At 42.7% G+C, this 25,642-nt stretch overlaps 1 protein-coding gene across 31 annotated transcripts in view; it reads right to left on the bottom strand.

The window, feature by feature from the left end:
* Positions 1-181: 181 nt before the first annotated feature.
* Positions 182-25,642, bottom strand: part of LOC110537565 (transcriptional regulator Erg) — a 99,874-nt gene continuing 74,413 nt past the window's right edge. For 6 of the 31 annotated variants that reach the window (XM_090192429.1, XM_036937518.2, XM_036937519.2 and 3 more), the window contains 9 exons: positions 13,578-13,732; positions 7,104-7,307; positions 4,390-4,470; positions 3,855-3,929; positions 3,317-3,379; positions 2,982-3,038; positions 2,839-2,886; positions 2,491-2,553; positions 182-2,323 (listed from right to left, as the gene is read on the bottom strand). In XM_090192429.1, the coding sequence (XP_090048555.1) occupies positions 1,803-2,323; positions 2,491-2,553; positions 2,839-2,886; positions 2,982-3,038; positions 3,317-3,379; positions 3,855-3,929; positions 4,390-4,470; positions 7,104-7,307; positions 13,578-13,732 (1,267 nt within the window). In that variant the 3' untranslated portion in view covers positions 182-1,802. The remainder of the gene's footprint in view (positions 2,324-2,490; positions 2,554-2,838; positions 2,887-2,981; positions 3,039-3,316; positions 3,380-3,854; positions 3,930-4,389; positions 4,471-7,103; positions 7,308-13,577; positions 13,733-25,642) is intronic. The other 25 variants (XM_021623698.3, XM_090192433.1, XM_090192439.1 and 22 more) reach the window with 7 other exon arrangements.

Here is a 25,642-nt window from a genome sequence, read left to right as displayed (position 1 = left end):
ATTGTGCAATCTGCAATGCTTCAGCAATACAGATTGAATCGAACTCGAGGTCTGTCGTTTGGTTGTTGGCACACACTGAACGTTTTGGGTCAAAACAATGGGAGCAACTTCTCTTTACTGTATGCAGACAGAGCACAATAACACACAATCTTTGACCTTCCAAGACAAGAGAGGACAGCACTTTGGTTGAAAATACTTTATTAGAAATTACACTGTAGAAAATCTATCAAAGTATATGATTTTTATCGTCCCTTTAGTCAACAATCTCAGTATCTCAGTCCTGTTTCTCAGCTTACAAGGCTGCCAGTTTATAGGTGTCCTACACAAGCCTGCATCCCATAAAATAATACTGAACAGGTCTGAAATGCCTTGCCTGGCCAACACAATCCGTTTTAGATTAGTATATATAGTTTATGTTGTAAACTGTTTACAGAGATTAAAGTTCAAAGGCGACAATAGTTTTTTAAATGTTTTTGTTTACTGCCCGCTTTGGTCCATTTCAATTACTTTTTTTGTCACTATATCTAATTTAAAAACGTTGTATGTGTCTTTGGCTGGCTGAGATCAACTCGTAGTGTATAAATGCATAAGTTATATATTTATCATATAAAAAGAAATATAACACTGACTTGTATACTTCAATCTAACAAACGCACAGCGTTCGTGACTCAGAAAAACAATAATACAAAATTGGCACTTCATAAAATCTCTTCAGCTGAACTGGGAGTTTCTGTGGTAAGGCACTGGTCAAGAAAAACCCTCCTTCCTTCTAAAAAGATTTGAGGTCACACATTACATTTTACGAATCTTATTTCCAGTTTTTCTCAATTTCCAAAACACTGATGAATTGTTTTCAAGAATAACAATCAAGTTTTAAAAAAGTTCCTTTACGTTCAATAATGCCATATGGACTACCATATAGTATACAAATACTGATAAGACATGAGGCTAATAATATCCAAAGGAATAATACTTACTTTTTCACATATTTCATTGTCTTTTGATGATCCGCCATCCTCTCTGATGTTTCCCCACCCTTGGTCACAAACAGTCTGTGAGTCCATCCATGGTCATATGACATGACCATCTAGCACAAGTCTACCCAAGGTGTTTCCTGCTGGTGCTAATTTCACAGTTTACCACAGCCAAGTTTAGTACTCCTCCCTACTTCCTCTGTGTACTCTAAAGTACACACTCATTTGCAACACCACACCCCTCTCCTCACTTACATCTCACTTACCTTGCCTAATCTGTACAGTCTTTGATATGTTAACTTCTTTAAATAAGGTAGTTGAATAGTTAAAAAAAAAATATATATAATAAGCAACTGTTCATGCAGATATGTTATTTTTGGGGTATATTTATCGCCCTTCATAAAAAGGACATGTTCATGTTAAATAGTCCACTGATAACTCCCTTTTACGTCTACTCAAAGACTTGTCTTTCACTGTTCCCAATAACTACATGTCGCACAATGCCCTTGGTCATAGCAACATCCTCTATTGCCCTTTTTACAGTGTGCCCTCCTATATCGTCTTATAGCGAGCGACATGTCTGTAGCCCTCCTCTCAATCCTTTAAAAAACCTTGAGTTCCCTTACCTGCTCATGCTCTAGAATTACTCAAGTAATTATAGGGCATGAAACCCTACCTCTACCTCATACACCCTACCTCTACATTATTCCTTCATTATTGATCCTGCCCGCTTTTCATTTGGTTCCTAAACTGCCCTTTGTGTTTGCCGGTTTCTTCCCGTTTCTTCCCCCAGTTTTAGAGTTGTGAGACGACCTCCCCCTGGCAGGTCTAATAGTAAGTCCCCATGTGAGAGGGCATGTGAGTGGCTGGGTGCCGGGTGTTGGGGTAGATACCCCCGGTGGGGGAATTCCAGTAGGGGTTGGGGGCAGCAAAGAAGCTGGAGGAGGTGACAGGTAGCGCTTGGGGGTGAGGTGTGACAAAGTTGACCTTCTGCTGGTGTGCATGATAGGTGCTCATGTAGGATAAGTCGGAGGGGTATTTGTACATGGAGGACTCTGGAGGGTGAGGCTGTAGGGCCTGGGCGATGCCGTGGAAGTCAAACTTGTAGGCGTAGCGCTTGCCGTGCACCTTGGTCATGATGTTCTTGTCGTAGTAGTAGCGCAGGGCGCGGCTCAGCTTGTCGTAGTTCATGTTGGGCTTGCTCTTCCTCTCGCCCCAGCGCCTCGCCACCTCGTCAGGGTCGGTCATCTTGAACTCACCATTAGTGCCCTCCCAAGTGATGCAGCCAGAGTTGGCGCTGTCTGACAGGAGCTCCAGCAGGAACTGCCACAGCTGGATCTGTCCCGAGCCTGCAGGCAGAAAGGGTGTCAGCACAGTCACAATTACTAATACTGGCTGCGATTCAAACCGCACTACGCCGACATCACACTGCACTTCACTTTCAAAGGCAATTTCCTTGAAGATCACGGTCGCATTCAGGGTAAACGCTACGGATGTCAGCTCAAACGTAAATTACCTTTAAAGCTCAAGAGTAGTGCGATGTCGGCGGATTGCGGTTTGTTTGAGTCCCGGCCACAGTCTGGACAGAGACAGGAAGTCAACATGTAACAATTACTTATACAGTCTGGACAGAGTCAGGGAGTCAATATCGTAACAATTATAATACAGTCTGGAGATAGACAGGTGGTCATCACCATAACAACTACAAAAAGACGTGCTACAGTCAACACCACAAGAACTAATAGCAAGAGTCACTAACAAACAACTATTTATATAAATGGTGCCTTTGTTGTAATATGAATATCTAAAATCTTTAATCTTGTCTAATGAAGTGATAATCACTTCCACCCACCCTAAAACTCACCGGGGTTTGCCAGCCTGCTGCTCGTAGGCCCTAGGATCTGGTAAGGATCTAAGAAGTGAAAAACATTCACATTAGTAGGATAAATGTATTTTTTCGGCTCAGTCAACATCTATTTCAGAGTACTGTTCAAGCTTATATTTTACCTAGCTGAGGCCTCTGCTCCTCTGTTTTGGTGACAATGTTTGGGGAGGGCTGGGAACCTTGAGGGATACAGTTCCCAAAATATTAACAGGGGGTTTCCCTGAGTGCAAAGTTCCAAGTGTATACAGTGGAGAAATAGCTTCTTATCTTGAGGTATCCAAATTCCTGTTTTCTGCCTGACCTGTTTTGTTTATGTTTAGTCTACAGGCTTGTAAAGATCTTTTAAATATTTTAAATTCACTGTAATGTACTTATACACATTTCCCAATAGATGAAACGCAAAGGGAGTGCCATGTTTTGACAAAGGACCAATGTGCAGTACATTGTGACTCCTTACCTTTGGTGGAAGACACAGCTTGAGGAGCCCAGCCAGATCTTCTGGCTGCTTCATAAGCCAGGTCTGTAAAATATCATAAATGACAAATGAACCTGCTGCATGCAGCTATGAACCTTAACCCTAGAGGGCGCTATTATAAAAACAAAAACATGCTGATGGGTGAGTGCATTTCTGTGGTTCACCTCATCGGTCTGAGGCAAGAGTTGTGGATTGCCAGAAACTTCCCATAATACAAGAGGCCCAAACACAGAGACACAACTACTGCAGTCTGGAGTATTATTTTAAGGGTAAGGGATGCTTGAGTTGAAATATAAATAAAACCTATAAAACATTTTTCGACAAACTTCTAAATATATCTTTATGTGTATTTGTACATGGGCATTGGGCAATTTGCAAAATGTAGTACTTTGTCTCCAAGGTATGTGGTTCCTTGTTTCTCCTCCCTGTACCTTGCTCCTCTACAAGTGTAATTGGATGTGCTTACAGTGTGCTCTTATGCCTCATCTACATAAACTTATAGGAGTGATGAATCACCCACCTGGCCTAGTGGAGACTCTGGGGGAGTTGTCAGTGGGATAAACAGGAGTGTTGGGGAAAATAAAACTCGCACCTCCTGCAGAGAGGGAAAGAGAGGATCATTAATAAATTATGTAAATGATTATGTACCCGTAATGACAACTTCTCATGACACAATTCCTGAATGTTCCAATTTAATTGCTTTGACGAATATCCATATGGGGAGGGATTTTGTGCAGCAAAAGGACAATTACAGCAGAATGCATCAATGTTAGACACATGCTGTCCTCTACGCTCTACAGTCACAATGCATTACTGCACCGGCATACAGTAACGTCTGCACCACATAACAAAAACACATTAGAAATAATAACAACAAAAGATACAATTTGATTACTTGATGCATAATCTGATACTCATTTGAATACAAACAAATCAGTGTGAATGTATATAAAGAGTACACTGTATATACATAGGTGGGCACTGTGTGAGTGTGCGGATGCTGTGGTGGCGGGAGCAAAGCCAAAGGTAGAGAAGGGGGGCAGGGGACTCCTTACCTGAGTTGCGAGCATGCATTAACCGCGGGGAGTTTTGTAAGGCTTTGTCAACATCATCGGAAGTCAAGTGAGGAAGTGGAGCTGAGAAATAAAACATTCTTTTGAAAAAGAGATGAACCAAAAAAATAGAACAGCTCAAACAACCTATGATGTGCAAGGAGTGATGCTTTGGGAGGGAGGGGGGAGGGGGCAGCCATAACACAAACACAGACCATTAGAGGCAACATTCAACAGGCAAGGAGCGATACAGGGAGATAGAGTGGTGAGGAAATGGAGTGGGGGGGGGGGGGGGGGGAGAGAGAACTTGTAAGTAAGACAATGGTAGGGAGGGAAAACCCAAATAAACAGTTAATCACTCGTGCCCACATTCGTCCGTGAGAATCCATCGCTTTCCCTCCTCCAGAGTAAATTCGGTGAGCGTGTGTACACATGAGGGGGAAAGAGAAGCAGCAGCCATTGCCAAAAACAAAAGGAGGAGAGGGGGATGAAAGGAAAGCTTGTGAGGGCTTTCTTCATCCCCCCCGTCACTAGTGTATTTTCCAGTCAAGCAGACCTCAAAGCCAAATCCAGCAACTATTTTTAATATAGGGCCAGCAAAAAACAAGTCTTTGGAGTGACACTAAGTATGCCTATTGGCAATTCTCTCTTATCAATTTAAAACTGCCCACAGTATTTCAATGAGGGTGTGGGAACTGGTGATTACACTAAAAGTAATGTATAAGAAAAGGCCTTTCAAAAGACTTTCATGAGACTCATGCATATCAAGAGCGATTCAAGCACAGGATTGTGGAATAATGCAATGGGGGTGGTATTTTGGGTATGTCATATGGTTCTGGCAATTTCTACATAGAAACACCATCAGGAGGAAGGATGAGAGTGGCCAGTTTAGGCCCTTGCCTCCTATAAGACCCTATGATCTGTGAACTGTACAAGATACACACATCTTGGTGTCATTATACTCCTTATAGCGTGCTCTAACATATGGAGTATTTCAAGATTCTAAAAGAAAAACGTTAACATTAATTTATTCAACATTCAACATATTAATATAAAGTGCCCTATTTGATTTAGTTAGTTTTAGATTTAGTTTTAGATTTAGTTAATTTTAAGACAATGTTTGCAACAATATACTCTAAAATTACATCAAATTTCTCTCCTAGTTATGAAGTTATGATTAATTTAATGAGCACCACCAACACAGTGAATGGGAAAATGGATTCAAAGGGAACTCCCTCTGGTGGTGATTTGCTGAATGTGCAATCCTAAAGGTGGGCTGTGATTGGTAAATGACCTATAACGTCAATGTATAAAATTGGTCTTCATATGAATATATTTTATGTATGTGTAAATTTCAGAATCTAGACATACTCCATATTTGAGGGCACACTATAAGGAGTACAATGGCAAAAATATGTTGTCTGTATCGTACGGTTCATGGATCGTTGGGTCTTACAGGAGCCATGTATACAGTGGTCTTAAAAGGGCCTAAATTGGACACTTTCATCATACAAATGTAAAAAGCATGTCAAACATCCTTCCTCCCAATGAAGTTTCTATGTCAGAATTCAAAGAACAATCTGAGATACCCAAAATATTTTCGGGATGTCCTGACATGGAATCACCCAATGTTATACTGTACCTACACTTAGTCTGAATGGGGACAGTTTTTGGCACATAATGATGACACACAAAAATGAACAACACCCATGTTCAGAAGGTGGTGGTACACATCACTGAACTATGAACTCCTCAAGCTATCTGGCTTTCTCATTTCTCTGTCTGGCTGGCTCTATCTGTTTGGTTCTCCTCTTTCTCCCATCACTCACCTCCTCTGCACATCTGTGGGTGAACCCTACCGAAACCGACACTGATATCAAACAAACAAACCCACAAGCAGTCACTATGAGAAGAGTAATGGTTCACTGGAAAGTTCTCTGCACGATCAAATGGAACTTGGACTCAGAGAGAGCAGAGAGAGAGCGTGTCAAAGATAAACATAATCTCAAGAGTCTGACAAACCTTCTCCAATGACTATAAACAGATATGCTTCTTAAGATGGGTGCCAATAATGGCTTTATTGATGTAGTGTACCTATTCCTCTTTAAAAACATATTATTAATTATTTTATTATTGTTACACTACTGCCACCATTACTCCTACTGCTACTACATAGCTACCACTGTAACATCTAATGTCAACAACTTAAAACCTGAATGTGTGTGTGTATGCATGTGAAGAAGCATGTGGACGACATGCACCAATGCATGTGTTGGAGAGAGGAGGTGAGGTGTCAGTGGACAGGAAAGCAGGTCTTGGAGCAGTGAGTCATTCAGCCAAAGCAGCAGAAGCAGCGACAACAGGGACTCCTTCACCAGGTTTCATTCTAATCTGCAGTCAAGCAAAGTAGCTGAGGCCCTCCGGAGAATGTCAGTGAGAGCTCAGTTGGACGCTGGCTATAAAGCCCCTTAAGCCTGCTTAACTTATAACCCACCAGGACAAGTTCTCCAACCTTACCCCTGGTATAGAGGTAGAAAAAGATGGACCACCAGACCACAGCAGCCCTTCAATAGTATCCCTTTGTAGCCTCTTTCTTTACTGCCTGCCATTGCATTGTGTTGGCCAGCTAGGGAAGGGGGGCAGAAGGCGGGAGCATGTAGAGGGAGGAGAGGAGAGAGGGATGATGATGAGGAGGAGAAGGAAGATACTAGACTCACTCTCTCTGAGGTAGTGCAGATGGGAGAGCAGGATGTCTGCGTTGTAGCTCAGCGTGAGCCTCTGGAAGTCCTCCTTGCACATCTTGCACAGGTCTTTGCCGTCCACGTTGTGGAAGAGAGCCATATCCACATCCAGCAGGCCGTACTCCTTTACTGCCCACTCCAGCCACTGGCGCACATGCTCCGTGGACCACAGTGTGGGATCTGCCAGGCCATGGACACAACACAGAGAAAACTCTTACCTTCATTCTTACATTCTTACTTATTTTCTTACAGTTCATACTTACTCCCATTCTTTATATGATAACAGGTTTGAGTGTACATTTGTAATGAAATTGTTTTTTTTTAACCAACATTTTCTAAATTAATTTAACATTTTGCAATTAAAATTGTCCAATTAGATGACTGCTGAGAATGTGTTTAGAACCGTGACACTCTCTTTCCCAGAGATCATGCACCTGGTACCAAACATCCCACTCACTCACAGGAACCCACCAGTTTGTCACACCTTCTTTTGGCACACACATAACAGGATCCAAAAACAGCTGACACGTACAGAAACAAACCACACCGTCGTCTGACCCTCCTTTCCAGCCATACTTAGCAGCTCCGGCCCAGTGTCCCAAATGGAACCCTATTCCCTACATAGTGCACTATTTTTGACCAGAGCCCTATGGAGTAAACGGGATAACTTACACTGGCTCAGAGAGCAAGGAGCAAGAGGCAACGGTAACTCTGTGAGCATCCATCTCTACAGCACCACGAGGCAAGGATCAGTGGGTCGATCAGTGGGTCTGGCACTCGCAGTGTTTCCCCTTTATTAATTTAGCAACAGCGGGCCACTAATCCTTTTGTGATGGTAAAATGTTTTCAGTGTAAACCTAAACGACTAACACCAGATATAAAGTATGTAGAGAAAATAATGAACCTATATATTTTTTAATAAGATCATCTTTGAGAACAAAAAAATCACCAGCATATTAACTAGACAGTCAGGGATAATCTAACATTCAAAAAATGTCATGGCATGGGGCCTCCATTGATTTTGTTACATTTGCTATAAAACAGCATTTTATTCTCTCAGCCCCATGACAAAATATGGTAGAAATGCAGGAAATGTAACTAAAAGTTAAACGTTGTCTCTGCAGCCAAGAGGAGGGCCTCTAAAATGTTTGGTTGGAGACCACGCCATTGGCCATGTCCATTAAAATGCCCCCACCAAGCCCACCACCTATTCCACATTTTGTTCCAGAAAAAAACCCTGGGGTGACATGTTACAACGTACAGTATATTTGTAGCAGCGGAGGCCCCTCAGAGGAGGAAGCGAAGGACCATCCTCTTCAGTGAATTTCATTACATTTTTATAGTAAAACATTTAAAAAGTTATACTTTTAAATAAAACTACACTAAATGTATTCACGTCACCAAATAATTTATTAAAACACACTGTTGCAATAAAGGTCTACAGTAGCTTCAACAGCACTCTGTATGGAAGCACCATGGTGTAGCCAGAGGACAGCTACCTTCCGTCCTCCTCTGGGTACATTGACTTCAATACAAAACCTAGGAGGCTCTTGGTTCTCACCCCGTTCCTTAGACTTACACAGTAATTATGAGAACTTCCGGAGGATGTCCTCCAACCTATCAGAGCTCTTGCAGCATGAACTGACATGTTGTCCACCCAGTGAAAGGATCAGAGATTGAATCTAGTACTGAATGCATAAGCTACAGCTAGCTAGCACTGCAGTGCATAAAATGTGGTGAGTAGTTGACTCAAAGAGAGAAAGAGGCAATAGTTAAACAGTTTTGAACAAATAAATATCTTCATAAATGAAGGAGAACCGAGAGAGAGAGAGAGAGAGACTTTCACTTTCACTTAGCTACTTAGCTAGTAAATGCAGCTAGCTAGCTAGTTTAGCCTACACCAACACTCGGCTCAAACAGAGGAATGCTATGTTAGCTATGACTATCCAACACAACACTGGATCCCTCCCAAGTCAAGATAAGCTTTTGGCTTGACAAATTTATTGCCACCGGGGCCCGTCGGTTTAACTGCCAATCTGCTTATTGAACTGCACACTGTAACGTTACTGCATGATTGTAGCAGGTTTACTAACACGTTAGTTCTTCATTATTATAATTTTTTACCCCCTTTTTCGACCTTGTCTCATAGCTGCAACTATGTTCGAGTCATGCGAGTCATGCGTCCAAACCGCGCTCCTTAACACCCGCCCGCTTAACTCAGAAGCCAGCTGCCCTAATGCGTTGGAGGAAACACCGTTCAACTGAAGACCGAAGTGAAGACCCCCCCCCCCGACCAAACTCTTCCATAACCCAGATGACACCAATTGTGCGCCGCCCTTTGGGAATCCCGGTTACAGCTGGTTGTGATACAGCTTGGGATCGAACCCGGGTCTGTAGTGACGCCTCAGCACTGAGATGCAGTGCCTTAGACCGCTACACCACTTAGGAGGCCAGACTAAGGCGTTAGTTCTATTAGCTATGTTGACTATGACATTACTTTAGCTAATATGGTGATAACGATATAGGCTGTGTGTAGCGGTTATGATATGGTTTGGCTTGGAAAGGTTTTTTCACCTGGTCACATCTGATGTGTTGTGCATTGAAGTCCATCAGTGAAGAATCTCAAATATCAAATACATTTGATTTGTTTAAAACTTTTTTGCTTACTACATGATTCCATATGTGTTATTTCATAGTTTTCATGTCTTCACTATTATTCTACAATGTAGAAAATAAACTCAGCAAAAAAGAAACGTCCTCTCACTGTCAACTGCATTTATTTTCAGCAAACTTAACATGTGTAAATATTTGTATGAACAAAACAAGATTCAACAACTGAGGCATAAACTGAACAAGTTCCATAGACATGTGACTAACAGAAATGGAGCAATGTGTCCCTGAATAAAGGGGGGGGGGGGGGTCAAAATCAAAAATAACTGTCAGTATCTGGTGTGGCCACCAGCTGCATTAAGTACTGCAGTGCATCTCCTCCTTATGGACTGCACCAGATTTGCCAGTTCTTGCTGTGAGATGTTACCCCACTCTTCCACCAATGCACCTGCAAGTTCCCAGACATTTCTGGGGGGAATGAACCTAGCCCTCACCCTCCGATCCAACAGGTCCCAGAGGTGCTCAATGGGATTGAGATCCAGGCTCTTCGCTGACCATGGCAGAACACTGACATTCCTGTCTTGCAGGAAATCACGCACAGAACGAGAGGTATGGCTGGGGACATTGTCATGCTGGAGGGTCATGTCAGGATGAACCTGCAGGAAGGTTACCACATGAGGGAGGAGGAGGTCTTCCCTGTAATGCACAGCATTGAGATTGCCTGCAATGACAACAAGCTCAGTCCTATAATGCTGAGATACACCTCCCCAGACGGACCCTCCACCTCCAAATCGATCCCGCTCCAGAGTACAGGCCTCAGTGTAACGCTTATTCCTTTTAAGATAAACGCGAATCCGACCATCATCCCTGGTGAGACAAAACCGCGACTCGTCAGCACTTTTTGCCAGTACTGTCTGGTCCAGCAACAGTGGGTTTTTGCCCATAGGCGACGTTGTTGCCGGTGATGTCTGGTGAGGACATGCCTTACAACAGGCCTACAAGCCCTCAGTCCAGCCTCTCTCAGCCTATTGCAAACAGTCTGAGCACTGATGGAGGGATTGTGTGTTCCTGGTGTAACTCGGACAGTGGTTGTTGCCATCCTGTACCTGTCCCGCAGGTGTGATGTTCGGATGTACCGATCCTGTGCAGGTGTGGTTACACATGGTCTGCCATTGCGAGGACGATCAGGTATCCGTCCTGTCTCCCTGTAGTGCTGTCTTAGGCATCTCACAGTACGAACATTGCAATTTATTGCACTGGCCACAACTGCAGTCCTCATGCCTCCTTGCAGCATGCCTAAGGCAAGTTCACACAGATGAGCAGGGACCCTGGGCATCTTTCTTTTGGTGTTTTTCAGAGTCAGTAGAAAGGCCTCTTTAGTGTCCTGAGTTTTCATAACTGTGATCACAATTGCCTATTGTCTGTAAGCTGTTAGTGTCTTAACAACCGTTCCACAGGTGTATGTTTATTAATTGTTTATGGTTCATTGAACAAGCATGGAAAACAGTGTTTAAACCCTTTACAATGAAGATCTGTGAAGTTGTTTGGATTTTTACGAATTACCTTTGAAAGACAGGGTCCTTGAAAAAGGGACATTTCTTTTTTTGCTGAGTTTAGTAAAAATAAAGAAAAACCCTTGAAATAGTAGGTGTGTCCAAACTTTTCATTGGTACTGTATATGCATGCAAGAGTGTGCAAGGCAGTATTGAATGTGTCACCTTACATTACATTTTTCATTGTAAACTTTAATTCATAGGCTAGGTTGTAGCAACTTCATGATGGGTATAGGGAAAATTTGAGTATCATGTAGCAGCCTAAACCTATCGATGTTGCATTGAACTGGGTGAATGGGACATGAATGACACCCATCCAATAGGCTGTAATAGAAATAAGGCCATGGTCATGAGAATAATAAAAATAGTCCTTCCTGATCTTAAACAGGACTGACTGATTTGTAGCATTTGATGCATTGAGTCTTTTGGGGGTTTTCAATTAGGTAAATGCAGATGGGCAACCCCATGCTTTAGCCTATTATTTAAAGCCGATGTGTCGCATCAGATTTGCCTGACAACTCAAACGGAATTATTCCGCTGCTCTATCTTTTGCAACATACTTCAGTCTGAGACTGCCATCGTTGAAGTTGTTTGTGGTGAGGTCAAAATGTGGGGTATAGCACAAAACAAGTATCAAATCCAATGACAAACTTTCAAATAACCGCTTTACCCACAAGTGTTCTGACTCTGGCACAACACATCCGTTTCTGGGACCAATCAGAACGGTTAGAATGTGTTTGCGTTCTAGAAATCGCCGGGGAGGTACTCAGATACAGACTCATTGCGGAGAAGAAACAAACGTACGTGGGCGTTTGGCTGGAGCAAGGAGTGTGGGTAGCAAGGCAAGCATCAGTTGGGCTACAGGTTATAATGTTTTAAAAGGGAAAATTATATTTCAGATGGTGTCAACATCATTTAGTTTTGGAGTATAATGCTTTTATAAAAAGTAACCAGAGTGACCTTCTCACAACACAATATTTTCCTATATGGCAGAGATTGTGGGTCGAGGACGGGGGGGCGGGGGTTGAGGCTTCTTAAAATGCCATAAGGGATGCATTGTGCATCATATAGGAACAGCTCTGTATGTATTTGAAGTTGAGATTATCTCCCCAAGTCCCTATACCAAAATATCAGGAATGTGTTTCCTATACGTAGAGCAGAAAAGCCAGTTGAATGATGACCTCCCATTATATTCCATGAAGCAGTGTGTGCCCATTGTCCTCCTCGAACTAAACAGCAAAAACAGGATGTTCTTAACATGCCGTGTCATTGTCCTTGTCAGCTTCAGTTGAAGAGGAAGTTGCGCTACCCCAGAAAAACTGTGATGCACAACCCCCAGATAGAGAATACAGTGCTGCATGCCCTCAATGGACAGGTTTTTCTGTGGGGAAATTACTCTAAAAAAGTTACTCTATGGTGATTTTCCATTGGAAACATTTCTGTGACAAAGGCTAACATGGAGCATGATCTAGTGTGATCTTTGGTTTACTGGATGGAGGATGGAGAATGATCTAGTGTGATCTTTGGTTTGCGCTTCATGTAATTCATAAAAGTGTAGTCCTCAAAACCCTGATGCACATAGGCCAGGAATAGAACATGTATAGTCTAGTGACTATGCATTGTCGATCTCTGACTTTAAATCAAAGAAAAACCTTAGTATGTCAATTTCATTCTGGAAAATATCTACATTCATCTAATTTCAAAGATTTTGGCTTTATTTGGCTGCTTTACAGTCTTATGTGTGTTCCAGTCAGGATTCAGGTATTGTATTCTAGGTGTGTGAATGGGGAAATTATAATAATACCTTTCTCCAGTTTGGCAGGGACTCACAGCCCCCTCCTTCACCCTGATCCTTACTCCACCCATTTGGACCAGAACCATAGGAAATGGTCTAGACAATGAACAGCACACTCGGCAACAAAATGCTGGAGCTTCTGTGCTGCAGATCACAGGAAGTCTCTCCTTGTGACAGATGAATGCACTGTACGTGAGAGACATGAGGTCCCCTTATCAAAGGCAGTGAGTGACCACATACTGGACCTGACTGACTGGGACTGGTATTGAAGGCTTCTTTAACCAGAGATGGCAACGTCCTGCTTCTCATTCCAAAGTGGGTCCTCTTAAGCTATGTTTACATGTGCATATTGATTATCATCTCAATTGAAGACAGGTGAGTTAACCCAATGTAATTGAGCAGATCCAACTAAGAGCTTCAGCTGTCTATAGAAAAGTGTTCTGGTGTTCAGATCACTGTGGTGTAATTTGGGGTGTTGACCTGTTCTGTTACCTGCGGGAACGATGACGCGGCGCTCGTTGGTGGTCATGTTGGGGGGAGCGATGAGCTTGTCCTCCAGGTAGCTGCTGTATGTGACGGGGGCAGCGCCCTCACCTCCGCTGGACAATTTTCTGTTCTTCCCCACACTGCAGTCATCAGGAGAGTTCCTGTCGGGACAGAACACAGAGTGATGAGGTCAGTCAAAAAGAGGCGGAGTCACCCATATATGGGCAGAGTCAATCCCAGAGGGGTGAAATCAACCACCCTTGCAATGCTCATCAAGAATTAGAATTAGAATAACTTTGTTTTTCCAGTGAAGGAACTTCTTGTTTGGAGTGGTTCAAAAAGACTAAAGTTACAACAAAAACACAGACATATCAGGCATCGCAGTAGACCCACTAGGCACAAATCATAGTCTCACCAGACATTCTAGCCTGAGGACAAAGTTACACAAATAACAAACATCTAGGACAGTACAATACAATATTGTGAACATTCATGCATATTAGCCAGGTCTTCCGTTGGTTAGCGATCTCAGACTACCAAAACCAAAGGGTTTTGATTGCTGATATTGTAGCAGTCTCAGATAATCAGACTCGCCGTCCATTCATCACACTCACGGCAGCATTCTCTGAGACCTAGGCCCTAACTGATAACACTACATTGGAACATCTGTTAATCAACTGTTTGTTAACCATTAGTAAACTGTTTGTTGATGATTATTATCTGTTGTTCATGTATTTATCACATGCATTCATGTTTACACAAAAATCTCCCCATAACAATGCTAGCATGTGCCTCAATGCCCAAACAGAGGAGACAGTGTAATTGTGATTTCAACTCTCCTCCCACCACAGACTGCGAAACAAAGCAGTCTCAGATTTTTCATCTATACCAGCTATGGCTGAAACCTATGCCCCGCAGCTCTCCTGAAGCCACATAAAAAGAGAGGGATCTCCACTAAAATAAAGTAGAGGGGAGGGAGTAGTGCCAGAGGCCCTGGACCCCATAAATGACCCCATTCCAAATTACTCTTCTCCCCTTATTATAGCTGCTGATTCCCCCAGGGCGCGGTCAACAGATGGGACAGATTACCCATGGAATGTCACATAAATTCATATCAACCTCCCTTGGCCAAGATATTAACCATTTTGGGATCATTTATTGGAATCAAAATCATGTGTCAACCAACTGTTGGCCTCTACCGACCCAGCCTTGATGGAGAGGCTGCCCTGCCACGGGTACAGGCCAGATGCATGTGATTTGGGAATAGCTGTTTCAAAGTTTTTAAAAAACACAAAAGTGATTTATTGTCAGATCTGTTGTTAGAGGGATTTTTTAATCCAGTCTTATTTCAATAGCGTGAACGCTAATGATTAATGTTAGTCCTAAAATTTACAGTAACTATTCTACGGCACTATCATCGAGAGAGGTTTTATACTTATTCTCAGGATTTAACTGCCTGTAGTGCTGGTAGTCCCAAAGACTGTCCATTGACAACATGTTGGTGTCCATTTCTTTTGATCCAGTTTCCAGATTGGAATGTTAACATGAGACTTTCAACTGAAATTACCACATTGCTGCTGCAACATAGACCGCCTTAAATACCTTCTGTTTTTTTCACTTGGCAGAAATGCGGCCTCCCAAAGGGGGTCTCTCTTACATATGTCCATAAACGTTAGCAACTAGGCTGCAGACACTAAAGTCAATGGGGTTCAGAGGGTCAACATATAAAAAAATCAGGTGAATGCTTCACTACAAATATTTCAGGTGGAAGAAAATTGTCACTTTCAGACAAATAGCATAACCTGAGTGATTGCCTTCCCAGAATATGGAACTCTCATCATTAGGAAATCCATCATTAAGCCATAAGGATGTCATATCTGGATCTATGAGTTGAACAAGAGGTGAGAGATGTCCAAGGTGTGACTTGGGACTAAAAAGTCCCTCGAAATTCGCCTGATTGAAAAACATTTTAACAAAAACAAAATATAATATCATATTTGTTTAACAGAAACAAAATATAATATCATATTGGGGAGTATTAGGAGTGAAGTTTCAAGCTGTTGCAAAAGAACGCCTGATACTAAACTAGGCCATAATAAAACTTCCCATACGAAAATGAATTCAGATGGCCCAAATTATTATAAAACGTACCCACCCATTCTATCGCAGCCATGTTTTCACGATCAAATAAGCCTAAAACAATTAGTTTTATAGAACATTTGCACACAAATCATACTTCACATGCATTCCCAAAATGTAACGCACATAGCCCGTACTTCAAGATTTCTAATCATATTTCATATCAGTCAATGCAGCATTTTTTCCAACTGGAGAGGTAGACAACCAAATTGTCTGTCTGTGATCAATTTATACTTGATTGAGTTTAACACTTTGGGCAGAAGATCATACTGCTGCAGCCTTCCCCTAATTAATTGTGAAAGTAGGCCTATCTGCAGTGGCATGTATTCATGAATGCCATGAGAAGCCAGGCTTCACCAAATATTTGTCCAATAAAAAATAAAAAATGTCTGTGTTTTCGTCTGTGTTTTCATAATTTTACTTCAATTTGCAAATCATCCGAGTGAGGGAAACAACTCCCTTGTGTAGCCCAAGTATCTGATGCAGTCTGGAACAAAAGAGTATGGCATGTTGCCGCTTTAGCATTTGATTGATTGATGCCAGCAAGTATTTGGCCTCACTTGATAAAAACAATTGCAATCAGTGATGAGCTGAGCTGAGGTCAACTGTGGGTTGTTCTGGAGCAGCAAAACACCCCCCACGGGAGGCCAGTATGAAAATAGATTCACACCAACCAAATCACATCCTGAGCAAAACGTCATCATTGTCAGAAAAATGTGTTTGTTTCTGGTCTGCCTGTGTTGATGTCCTGCAGTAGCTAGGGTACTAAATTCTGTAGTATACTGTAAAATACTATACTAAACAATATAGTATCCCTCAATCAGGTGTAGTTCTTACTACAGAATATTGTAGTATACTGTAGAATACTATAGTAAATACTGCAGTATTATCCACAAAGAAACTATGAAGTAAATACCACACGTCTGCAAAAACACTACAGTCCGCAAAAACACCCTGCCCATTCCCCTCCCCATATCCCAATTTTTGCCACCCATAAGTAAGAAACTTACATGCCAAGTTTAGACCACACATTGTGTTCTGAACTATCCGTTCAGACCCCAGTCCTACCTACCTACCTACCTACAGGTTATGGAAAATTTGCTCTTTCCTCAAGGAGAAGCCTCCAATGCCATGTAAAAGATAATAAAACAAAAAGACTATAGCAAATACGACAAATAATGTTCTCAAAACCCACCAGTAAATACTACAGTATAATACAATCTGAAAAAAACACTAAATGAATTACTATATTATTAAAATGGCGCCGAAGAGGATGGCTGACATTTTACATGCCAGTAACCAATTTTTTGCGTTGTTTGTAACTTATTTTTTTACTTATTTTGTACAAAATGTTGCTGCTACCGTCTCCTATGACCGAAAGTAGCTTCTGGACATCAGAACTGGGATTACTCTCCACAAACTGGAAGAAGGTTTTTCCTTTAACGATTCCGACGAGAAAGATATACTGCTCTCCCGGGAACAGGCCCAGATCCCCATCATTTACGTGAAGAAAAGATGGAGGAAAACAGGACACAGATCGGGCTGCCTTTTGAGAATCTGTACGCGAGCGAGTAAACTCCCATTGCCATAAATTCTATTTGCTAACATGCAATCATTGGAAGATAAAATTGATGACCTACAATTACGATTATCCTACCAACGGGACATTAAGAACTGTAATATCTTATGTTTCACCGAGTCGTGGCTGCACGACGACACGGACAATATAGAGCTGGAGGGATTTTCAATGCCCCCGGCAGAACAGAAAAGCTACGTCTGGTAAGAAAAGGGGTGGGGGTGTGTGTCTTTGTGTCAATATGAGCTGGTGTGCGATGTCTAATATTAAAGAAGTCTCAAGGTATTGCTTGCCTGAGGTAGAGTACCTTATGATAAACTGTAGACCACACTATCTACCAAGAGAGTTCTCATCTATATTATTCGTAGCCATCTATTTATCACCACAGACCGATACTGGCACTAAGACCTCACTCAACCAACTCTATAAGGCCATAAGCAAATAAGAAAATGCTCACCCAGAAGTGGCGCTCCTAGTGGCCGGGGACTGTAATGCAGGCACACTTAAATCAGTTTTACCAAATCTTTACCAGCATGTCACATGTGCAACCAGAGGGGAAAACAACTCTAGACCACCTTTACTCCACACACAGATGCATACAAAGCTCTCCCCGCCCTCCAAACTACCTGCCCTCCAGGACACCTACACCACCTGATGTCACAGGAAGGCCATAAAGATCATCAAGGACAACAACCACCCAAGCCACTGCCTGTTCACCCCGCTATCATCCAGAAGGCGAGGTCAGTACAGGTGCATCAAAGCAGGGACCGAGAGACTGAAAAACAGCTTCTATCTCAAGGCCATCAGACTGTTAAACAGCCACCACTAACATTGAGTGGCTGCTGCCAAACTACTGACTCAACTCCAGCCACTTTAATAATGGAGATTGATGGAAATTGATGTGAAAATGTATCACTAGCCACTTTAAACAATGCCACTTAATATATAATAAATATAATGTTTACCCTACATTACTCAGCTCATATGTATATGTATATACTGTACTCTATATAATCTACTGCATCTTTATGTAATACATGTATCACTAGCCACTTTAAACTATGCCACTTTATGTTTATATACCCCGGGGCGGCAGGGTAGCCTAGTGGTTAGAGCGTTGGACTAGTAACCGGAAGGTTGCAAGTTCAAACCCCCGAGCTGACAAGGTACAAATCTGTCGTTCTGCCCCTGAACAGGCAGTTCAGTTCAGTTCTGTTCCTAGGCCATCATTGAAAATAAGAAGTTGTTCTTAACTGACTTGCCTAGTTAAATAAAGGTAAAATAAAAAATAAAAAAAACATGGTATGGCATTCCTGACAGGGAGACGTGTCCATGATGATGTATACAGGTAAGATGGTTAACTAGCTACATTTTCAGATATTACACGTTTCTAATTCTGACAGAAAGTGATTTCATTTCAAGCTAAAGTGTACTGTTAGCTAGCTAGCTAATGTTAGCTGGCTGGCTCCCTAGCTGATGTTATTATTTGTATCCCAGAGCTGTTTGCTTTTCTAGTTAGAGCCTTTTTTTAAATGACTCATCTCATATGTATATACTGTACCATCTACTGCATCTTGCCTATGCCGTTCTGTACCATTACTCATTCATATATCTTTATGTACATATTCTTTATCCCTTTACACTTTTGTGTATGAGGTAGTAGTTGTGGAATTGTTAGGTTAGATTACTCGTTGGTGATTACTGCATTGTCGGAACTAGAAGCAGAAGTATTTCGCTACACTCGCATTAACATCTGCTAACCATGTGTATGTGACAAATACAATACAATTTTATTTTATTACAAGTAAAAACTAAAGCAGGAAGTACCAGTGACTCGTTCAATACGGAAGTGGTCAGATGACACGGATGCTATGCTACAGGACTGTTTTGCTAGCCCAGACTGGAATATGTCCCCGGGATTCATCCAATGGCATTGAGGAGTATACCACCTCAGTCATCGGCTTCATCGATGACTTCGTCCCCACAGCGACCGTACCTACATATCCCAACCAGAAGCCTTGGATTACAGGCAAAATCCACATCGAGCTAAAGGCTCGAGCTGCAGCTTTCAAGGAGCGGGACACTAATCCAGACGCCAATAAGATATCCCGCTATACCCACAGACGAACAATCAAAGAAGCAAAGCGTCAATACAGGATTAAGATTTAATCTTACTACACCGGCTCTGATGCTCGTCAGATGTGCTATTAGATAACTATTACGGACTACAAAAGAAAACCCAGACGCGAGCTGCCCAGTGGAGCGAGGCAAGCAACACTGAAGCATGCACAAGAGCACCAGCTGTTCTGGATGACTGTGTGATAACGCTCTCGGTAGCCGATGTGAGCAAGACCTTTAAAGAGGTCAACATTCACAAAGCCGCGGGGCCAGATGGATGACCAGGACGTGCACTCGGACCAACTGGCAAGTGTCTTCACTGACATTTTCAACCTCTCCCTGATTGAGTCTGTAATACCTACATATTTCAAGCAGACCACCATAGTCCCTGTGCCCAAGGAAGCGAAGGTAACCTGCCTAAATGATTACCGCCCCGTAGCACTCATGTCGGTAGTCATTAAGTGCTTTGAAAAGCTAGCCATCAACATCATACTCTAGACCCACTCCAATTTGCATACCGCCCCAACAGATCCACAGATGATGCAATCTCAATCGCACTCCACACTGCCCTTTCCCACCTGGACAAAAGGTGTACTCAGGGGTGTGTACTTAGTCCCTCCTGTACTCCCTGTTCACCCACGACTGCATGGCCCAATTTGTTTTGTACACTGCTGCTATTTTCTGTTTATTATCTATGCATACCTACCTACCTACTTGTACCAATTACCTCTAACCTGTACCCCCACACTGACTCGGTACCAGTACCCCCTGTATATGGCCTTGTTACTGTTATGTTATTGTGATACTTTTTATGATTTTTTTTATTTTAGTTTATTTGGTAAATACAGTGCATTGCGAAAGTATTCGGCCCCCTTGAACTTTGCGACCTTTTGCCACATTTCAGGCTTCAAACATAAAGATATAAAACTGTTTTTTTTTGTGAAGAATCGACAACAATTGGGACATCAGAGTCTCTGATGGCACAGCTGGCGCTGCAGTACAGCGCCCTTAACCACTGCGCCACCCGGGAGGCTTTACTACAGTATTTATACTATAGTTAACTGTAAATATTACAGTATACTACAGTAAATACTACAGTTTTCACTGTAGTGTTTTTCAGATTTTAGTCCGCAAAACACTACTGTGAATATTACAGTATTTATACCATAGTATACTATAGTATGTTTTCACGTAGGCAGCGCACTTTCTCTATTGCCTCCCACCCAATATGAGTCACCATCAGAGGCAACTTTAAACTACTGTCCACAGGGCCCAGACACATGCTAAAACACATTTAACCCTCTCTATCACTTTATAGAGAGAGAGACAGAGGGAGATATAAGAAAGAGGGTGAGCTAGATAGAGTGTGTGAGAGAGAGCAAGAGAGACAACGAAAAAGAACAAACAATCCAAGGCAAACCTAGTGTAGAAGAGTGCAGGCGTCCCATCGGCCCTGTCTTGAATCTAACATTGTTCATTCTTCCACAGGTTTGGGTCAGCTAATTAATCTGCCAAGAGGTTGGGCTCCTGGGCCCACTTCACTTCCCATAAACCCTGCTGCTGCTCACTGAGGGTACTGGAGTGGGGGAGCAATGGAGGGGGTCATGGGAGTGGTGGTCCACACACCCATTAAATCCAGATAATGAGGGTTGTCTTAGGACCCCCGCTAGCCCCCACATCAACATTCCCCGCAATAATTTCCATCGCTGAGGCTATCTGTCACCCAGCTGTACCCTTACACCTCCCATTTCGAAGCCATAACTCAGGCCGAAGAACCCCACTGCCATTGCATGTAACGGGATCTTTAAAATGATCCACTCTAGAAACTGGACCAAACTCCTGGGATGCTTTGGAACACTCCGGGTTGAGCTTTGGGTCCTCAGATGCACACACACACACGCACACCTTCACACAGACATACGGGTGTACACACACATGCACCACGCACACATGCGAGCACACACACACAGCTCCCGGCGTGCAAACACCTGCAGTGTTCCTCCCTCCAAACACACACATGCTGTATCTTTATTTGGTGTTGCAGTAGGCCTCCTTCTAGTAACCTAACGAATACAGGGGAGGATGGTGGTGTGTGCAGGAGAAGCAGTGCTGTCTAAGTGTTGATCTCTGCTGTAAATCTTCTTCTGATCCATGACTCGTCATTAATTGGAACAATCTTTCCCGTGTCTCACCGCCAGATAAATAAGGCACTCTGCCGGGGTGTCTGTGGAGATTCCTGCTCCAAGGATTGGGGATGGCTGTGTAGGGATGGGAGGGCTGAATGGATGGATGGAGGGGGGGGGGGGGTTCTTGCGCGTGTGATACGTTATAAATATTACTGGCGGCCCTTTTTTGGAGGGGTACAGCTGTTTTGAGTTTGGGATTCAAACAGCAGCAACTCTGTCTTGGATTGGGACTCAGGTGGCTCTGCCTGTTGTATTTTTCCCTCTGCTTCCTTCCCTCCTCTGAAAACGTCATTCAAGTTCCTCGTCTGTTTGGCAAGTAGTTCGGCTGCTGACTGTCACTGTGTAGGCCAAGCAAGACTCTTTAGTATTGAAGGGCGGCTTTGGGTTTAAACAACAGACGTTCCTTTAACTAACTCTACACTACCGCATTACATTTTCTGCCCCCGTAATTCAAAATATTTACACTGTGAGTTTCGATTTCAGGCCGCAGCGACCCGCCTGTTTAAAGAACATTCATAGAAATGCAGACAATAGACAGGAAATCAAGGCCACAGGCAGTGCGGCTGCAGCACAGTGCACAGTGGACCCCAGGGTGTAGCACTGTGACCCTTAGGAAGAGGTGGTTCTTTGTTACTACACCCCTTGTAATGCTAGCACTCTCCAGAGCACACAGGATATGGGCCAGACATATCCTACGGTATCATGTAGCTCAGTTGGATTACACTGTCCAGACAGATAAGTATATGTTAGGGTAGAACCTTAGGCAAGCCATCCTTCAAACTAAATTATATAGAATTTGCATGTAAGTGGGATCTTAGTTAGCAGATTGTAACAAGCTAATGTGATGCTCCATTAGCAGTTACAGGATAGGTACTGTTTGGCGTAGCACAGAGAATTTTTCACCAACATTAACTTGGACACTATCTTCATTCTTGATTTGGCCAAACATGTGTCTTCTAAAATGTCCATGTCCAGTTGCAGGTGGTTTGTTTTGAATTCATTCAATTGAGAAAATGCTCCTGAAAAAAAACAGTTTCCGGTGAGACCTAGTACCATGAAAAAACAGCTAGCTGGAGCTCATCTGAGCGGTCGGCCTGCTATTAACTTCTGCTCACTACAGTGTTGTCCGGTTAGAACACCATGTTGAGGCCCATTACTGTCTTAATTGTCACTACCACACACACACACACACACACATGCTGACACAGCTGCTTCCATTGAAGGCTTTTAAATAGATGTGGTTCTACAAAAGGCGGAGTAAACTATCATTAGGATCCATGCAGAGAAATACACAATAATATAGGCCTACACCATTGTAATAATATACAAAGTCTACATGCAAGTCAAGGAGATGTATAAACATAATGCATTATATTATACCTACAAATGACTGCTGTAATATAGCATGCAATACATGGATATGTGACCCGGTTCAGGAAACTAGGCATATGTCACAAGTCACGACTTCACAGGAGAGCCGTTTGAACGTAAAAAAAATATTATTTTATCAAAATTCAATTTTTGGCAGAAATGCCTTCTCGAACATATTCATTTTCATGTGACTTAATAACAAATGTGTATGCCATCTGTAAATATGAATACAATTGTTAAATTACGAGCCTTGTTCCTTGTTGGTTAAGCCACAGAAAAAGTCGGCAACTTTCCCAATAATGAGTGGGCTGGACATGCTGAGAGATGATTTCGGATTGGTCTGCCATATAGAGGGCTTCTGTTTATTTGAGCTAGTCAGTCCATGTTGGTAATCCTGCCAAACGCAGTTTACCTGAAATGTATTGTGTAGTGGAGCTGCATAAGTGTTGCCCTTCACTTTCTGGACGATCAAGTTTTGAATTCAGTGGAATTAAAGTATGATCGCTAAAGAGATGGAGAAAACACCTGTCTCCAGATTACATCTTCAAACTAAGGGCAACCGGGTAGCCTAGTGGTTAGAGCATTGGACTAGTAACCGGAAGGTTGCAAATTCAAACCCCAGAGCTGACATGGTACAAATCTGTCGTTCTGCCCCTGAACAGGCAGTTAACCCACTGTTCCTAGGCCGTCATTGATAATAAGAATTTGTTCTTAACTGACTTGCCTAGTTAAATAAAGGTAAAATAAAAAATAAAAAAAACATGGTATGGCATTCCTGACAGGGAGACGTGTCCATGATGATGTATACAGGTAAGATGGTCTAATGTTAACTAGCTACATTTTCAGATATTACACGTTTCTAATTCTGACAGAAAGTGATTTCATTTCAAGCTAAAGTGTACTGTTAGCTAGCTAGCTAATGTTAGCTGGCTGGCTCCCTAGCTGATGTTATTATTTGTATCCCAGAGCTGTTTGCTTTTCTAGTTAGAGCCTAATGTTAGCTAGCTAACATTGAACCTAGTAGGTTAGCTCCCAGCACTGTGGCATTGTTGACACTGTGTTCATTGTTGTTTATCTAGCTAACCTTACCTGGCTGGCTGGCTCGTTAGCTAACGTTACGTGACGTGTGTACAACACCCATTGAATATGGCCGGTGTCAGTAAACGTCAGCAAAAAAGCATATTGAAATTGTTGCCAGCTGAGCTGGTTAGGCTGTTTCATGTTATCCATAGATAAACAAATCATCGGCCAGAACGTCAAGTGTGCGCTCCGAGAGCAAAACAAGATGGGTGGGGCAAAAGCTTAAGAGGGTGTGAACGATGCTGAATGGGTGTAGACAAAAAAAAGCTATTCACTAGATACCAAAACAGATACCAAAAGTTGATCAACTTTCAAAGCAGAATTACTTTCCCATTGTTCCTCGAATGCAGTGTGTGAAAAACCATTTTGTAGCTCTGAGTCTCCACTTTTATCCAATATAAAAACCACCATTTCAAATGTTGCTACATAAGACCAAATCCAAGTGGTGAGTCACATATTTACACATCATAAGAAATAACCAAGAGAGAAATGGAAGACCTAAGGCCATTAAAGCATGGTTTGCTCTATGGCCTGGCTACAGATCTTATATAAGGCAATTAGTTACTGTGCATGTGCTGGCGCGCGAGAGCAGGCTGGAAAGTTCCTTTTAATAACAGTAGCAAATAATGCTAAATAAATCACTGTGGTAGCATGTGATAAACACTTATAATATAAAGCTCTTTAGCAACACTCAATAGGTAGAAATGCAATTGCCTACTGATAATATGGCAATACAAAGACATTAATGAATAACAATAGCACTAGCATTAGCTACAAGATAACCTTAACAAACTTCACTCTCAAACACCCGAAACCTAGCAAATAGGCCTAGTCCTGCAACGGTCAGACATTACACACACCTATACATATTTCACAACACTTAGATGTTCAATGGATGCACAAAACTTCAAGAAAGTAAAACAGCATGTTGGAGTCTGTCATTACACAATACTTGCTCTTTTCGAGATGGCAGGTGAACATGCTCTAACTTGAGGTGTGCGGGCGAAGCCGGAATGCGTCCAAGCACTCTGATTGGCTGGCTGAAGAGAAGTGTGAAGGGTATTGACAGGGCTGCAGGCCAATCATATGGAGGGGGCCGTACAGCCTCCCTTGGATTTCTTTGGAAATCCACAAAACTTAAAAGACCTCAGTGGGGGGCTTAGTCCTGAAAGGGCGTAGTCCTATCCTGCAGGACAGGCGGGGCAGAGGGGCAGAGCAGTGACTGGACCAGATAAGTGAGCATCTGGCTGAACTAGAAGGGCAGCTGATTGATACTGTCACTTTAGAGGACCATGTGGGGTGCCGGCAAAGGTACACGTAAGGGCTTAGGGGCCGCCTAGTGAGGGAGGTGCACAGAGGCTCAGAAACAGTTCTGGGCCGCCCCATGGACCCTCTAAGTCAGCAGTGCAGGAGGCTGGCCATAGCTAGAGGCGGTGGCTCACCTACTGCAGTGAAGGAATGCAAACCTTTCCTGAGCAGAGAACTTCTAGCCTAGCTCTAGTATAGGCGACTGGTTGCCGGCTGAGGCTGGAGGCTGTGAACTGGCTAGGGGAAAGGACTGCACACCTAGAGAAGCAGATAACTCTGAGCCTAGCGAGACG

Source organism: Oncorhynchus mykiss, chromosome 12 (genome assembly GCF_057628025.1).
Source record: "Oncorhynchus mykiss isolate SJ-2025 chromosome 12, ASM5762802v1, whole genome shotgun sequence".
Classification (NCBI taxonomy): Eukaryota; Metazoa; Chordata; class Actinopteri; order Salmoniformes; family Salmonidae; genus Oncorhynchus; species Oncorhynchus mykiss.
The sequence above is the reverse complement of the archived record's forward strand: the minus strand, read 5'-3'. Positions and strand labels throughout refer to the sequence as shown.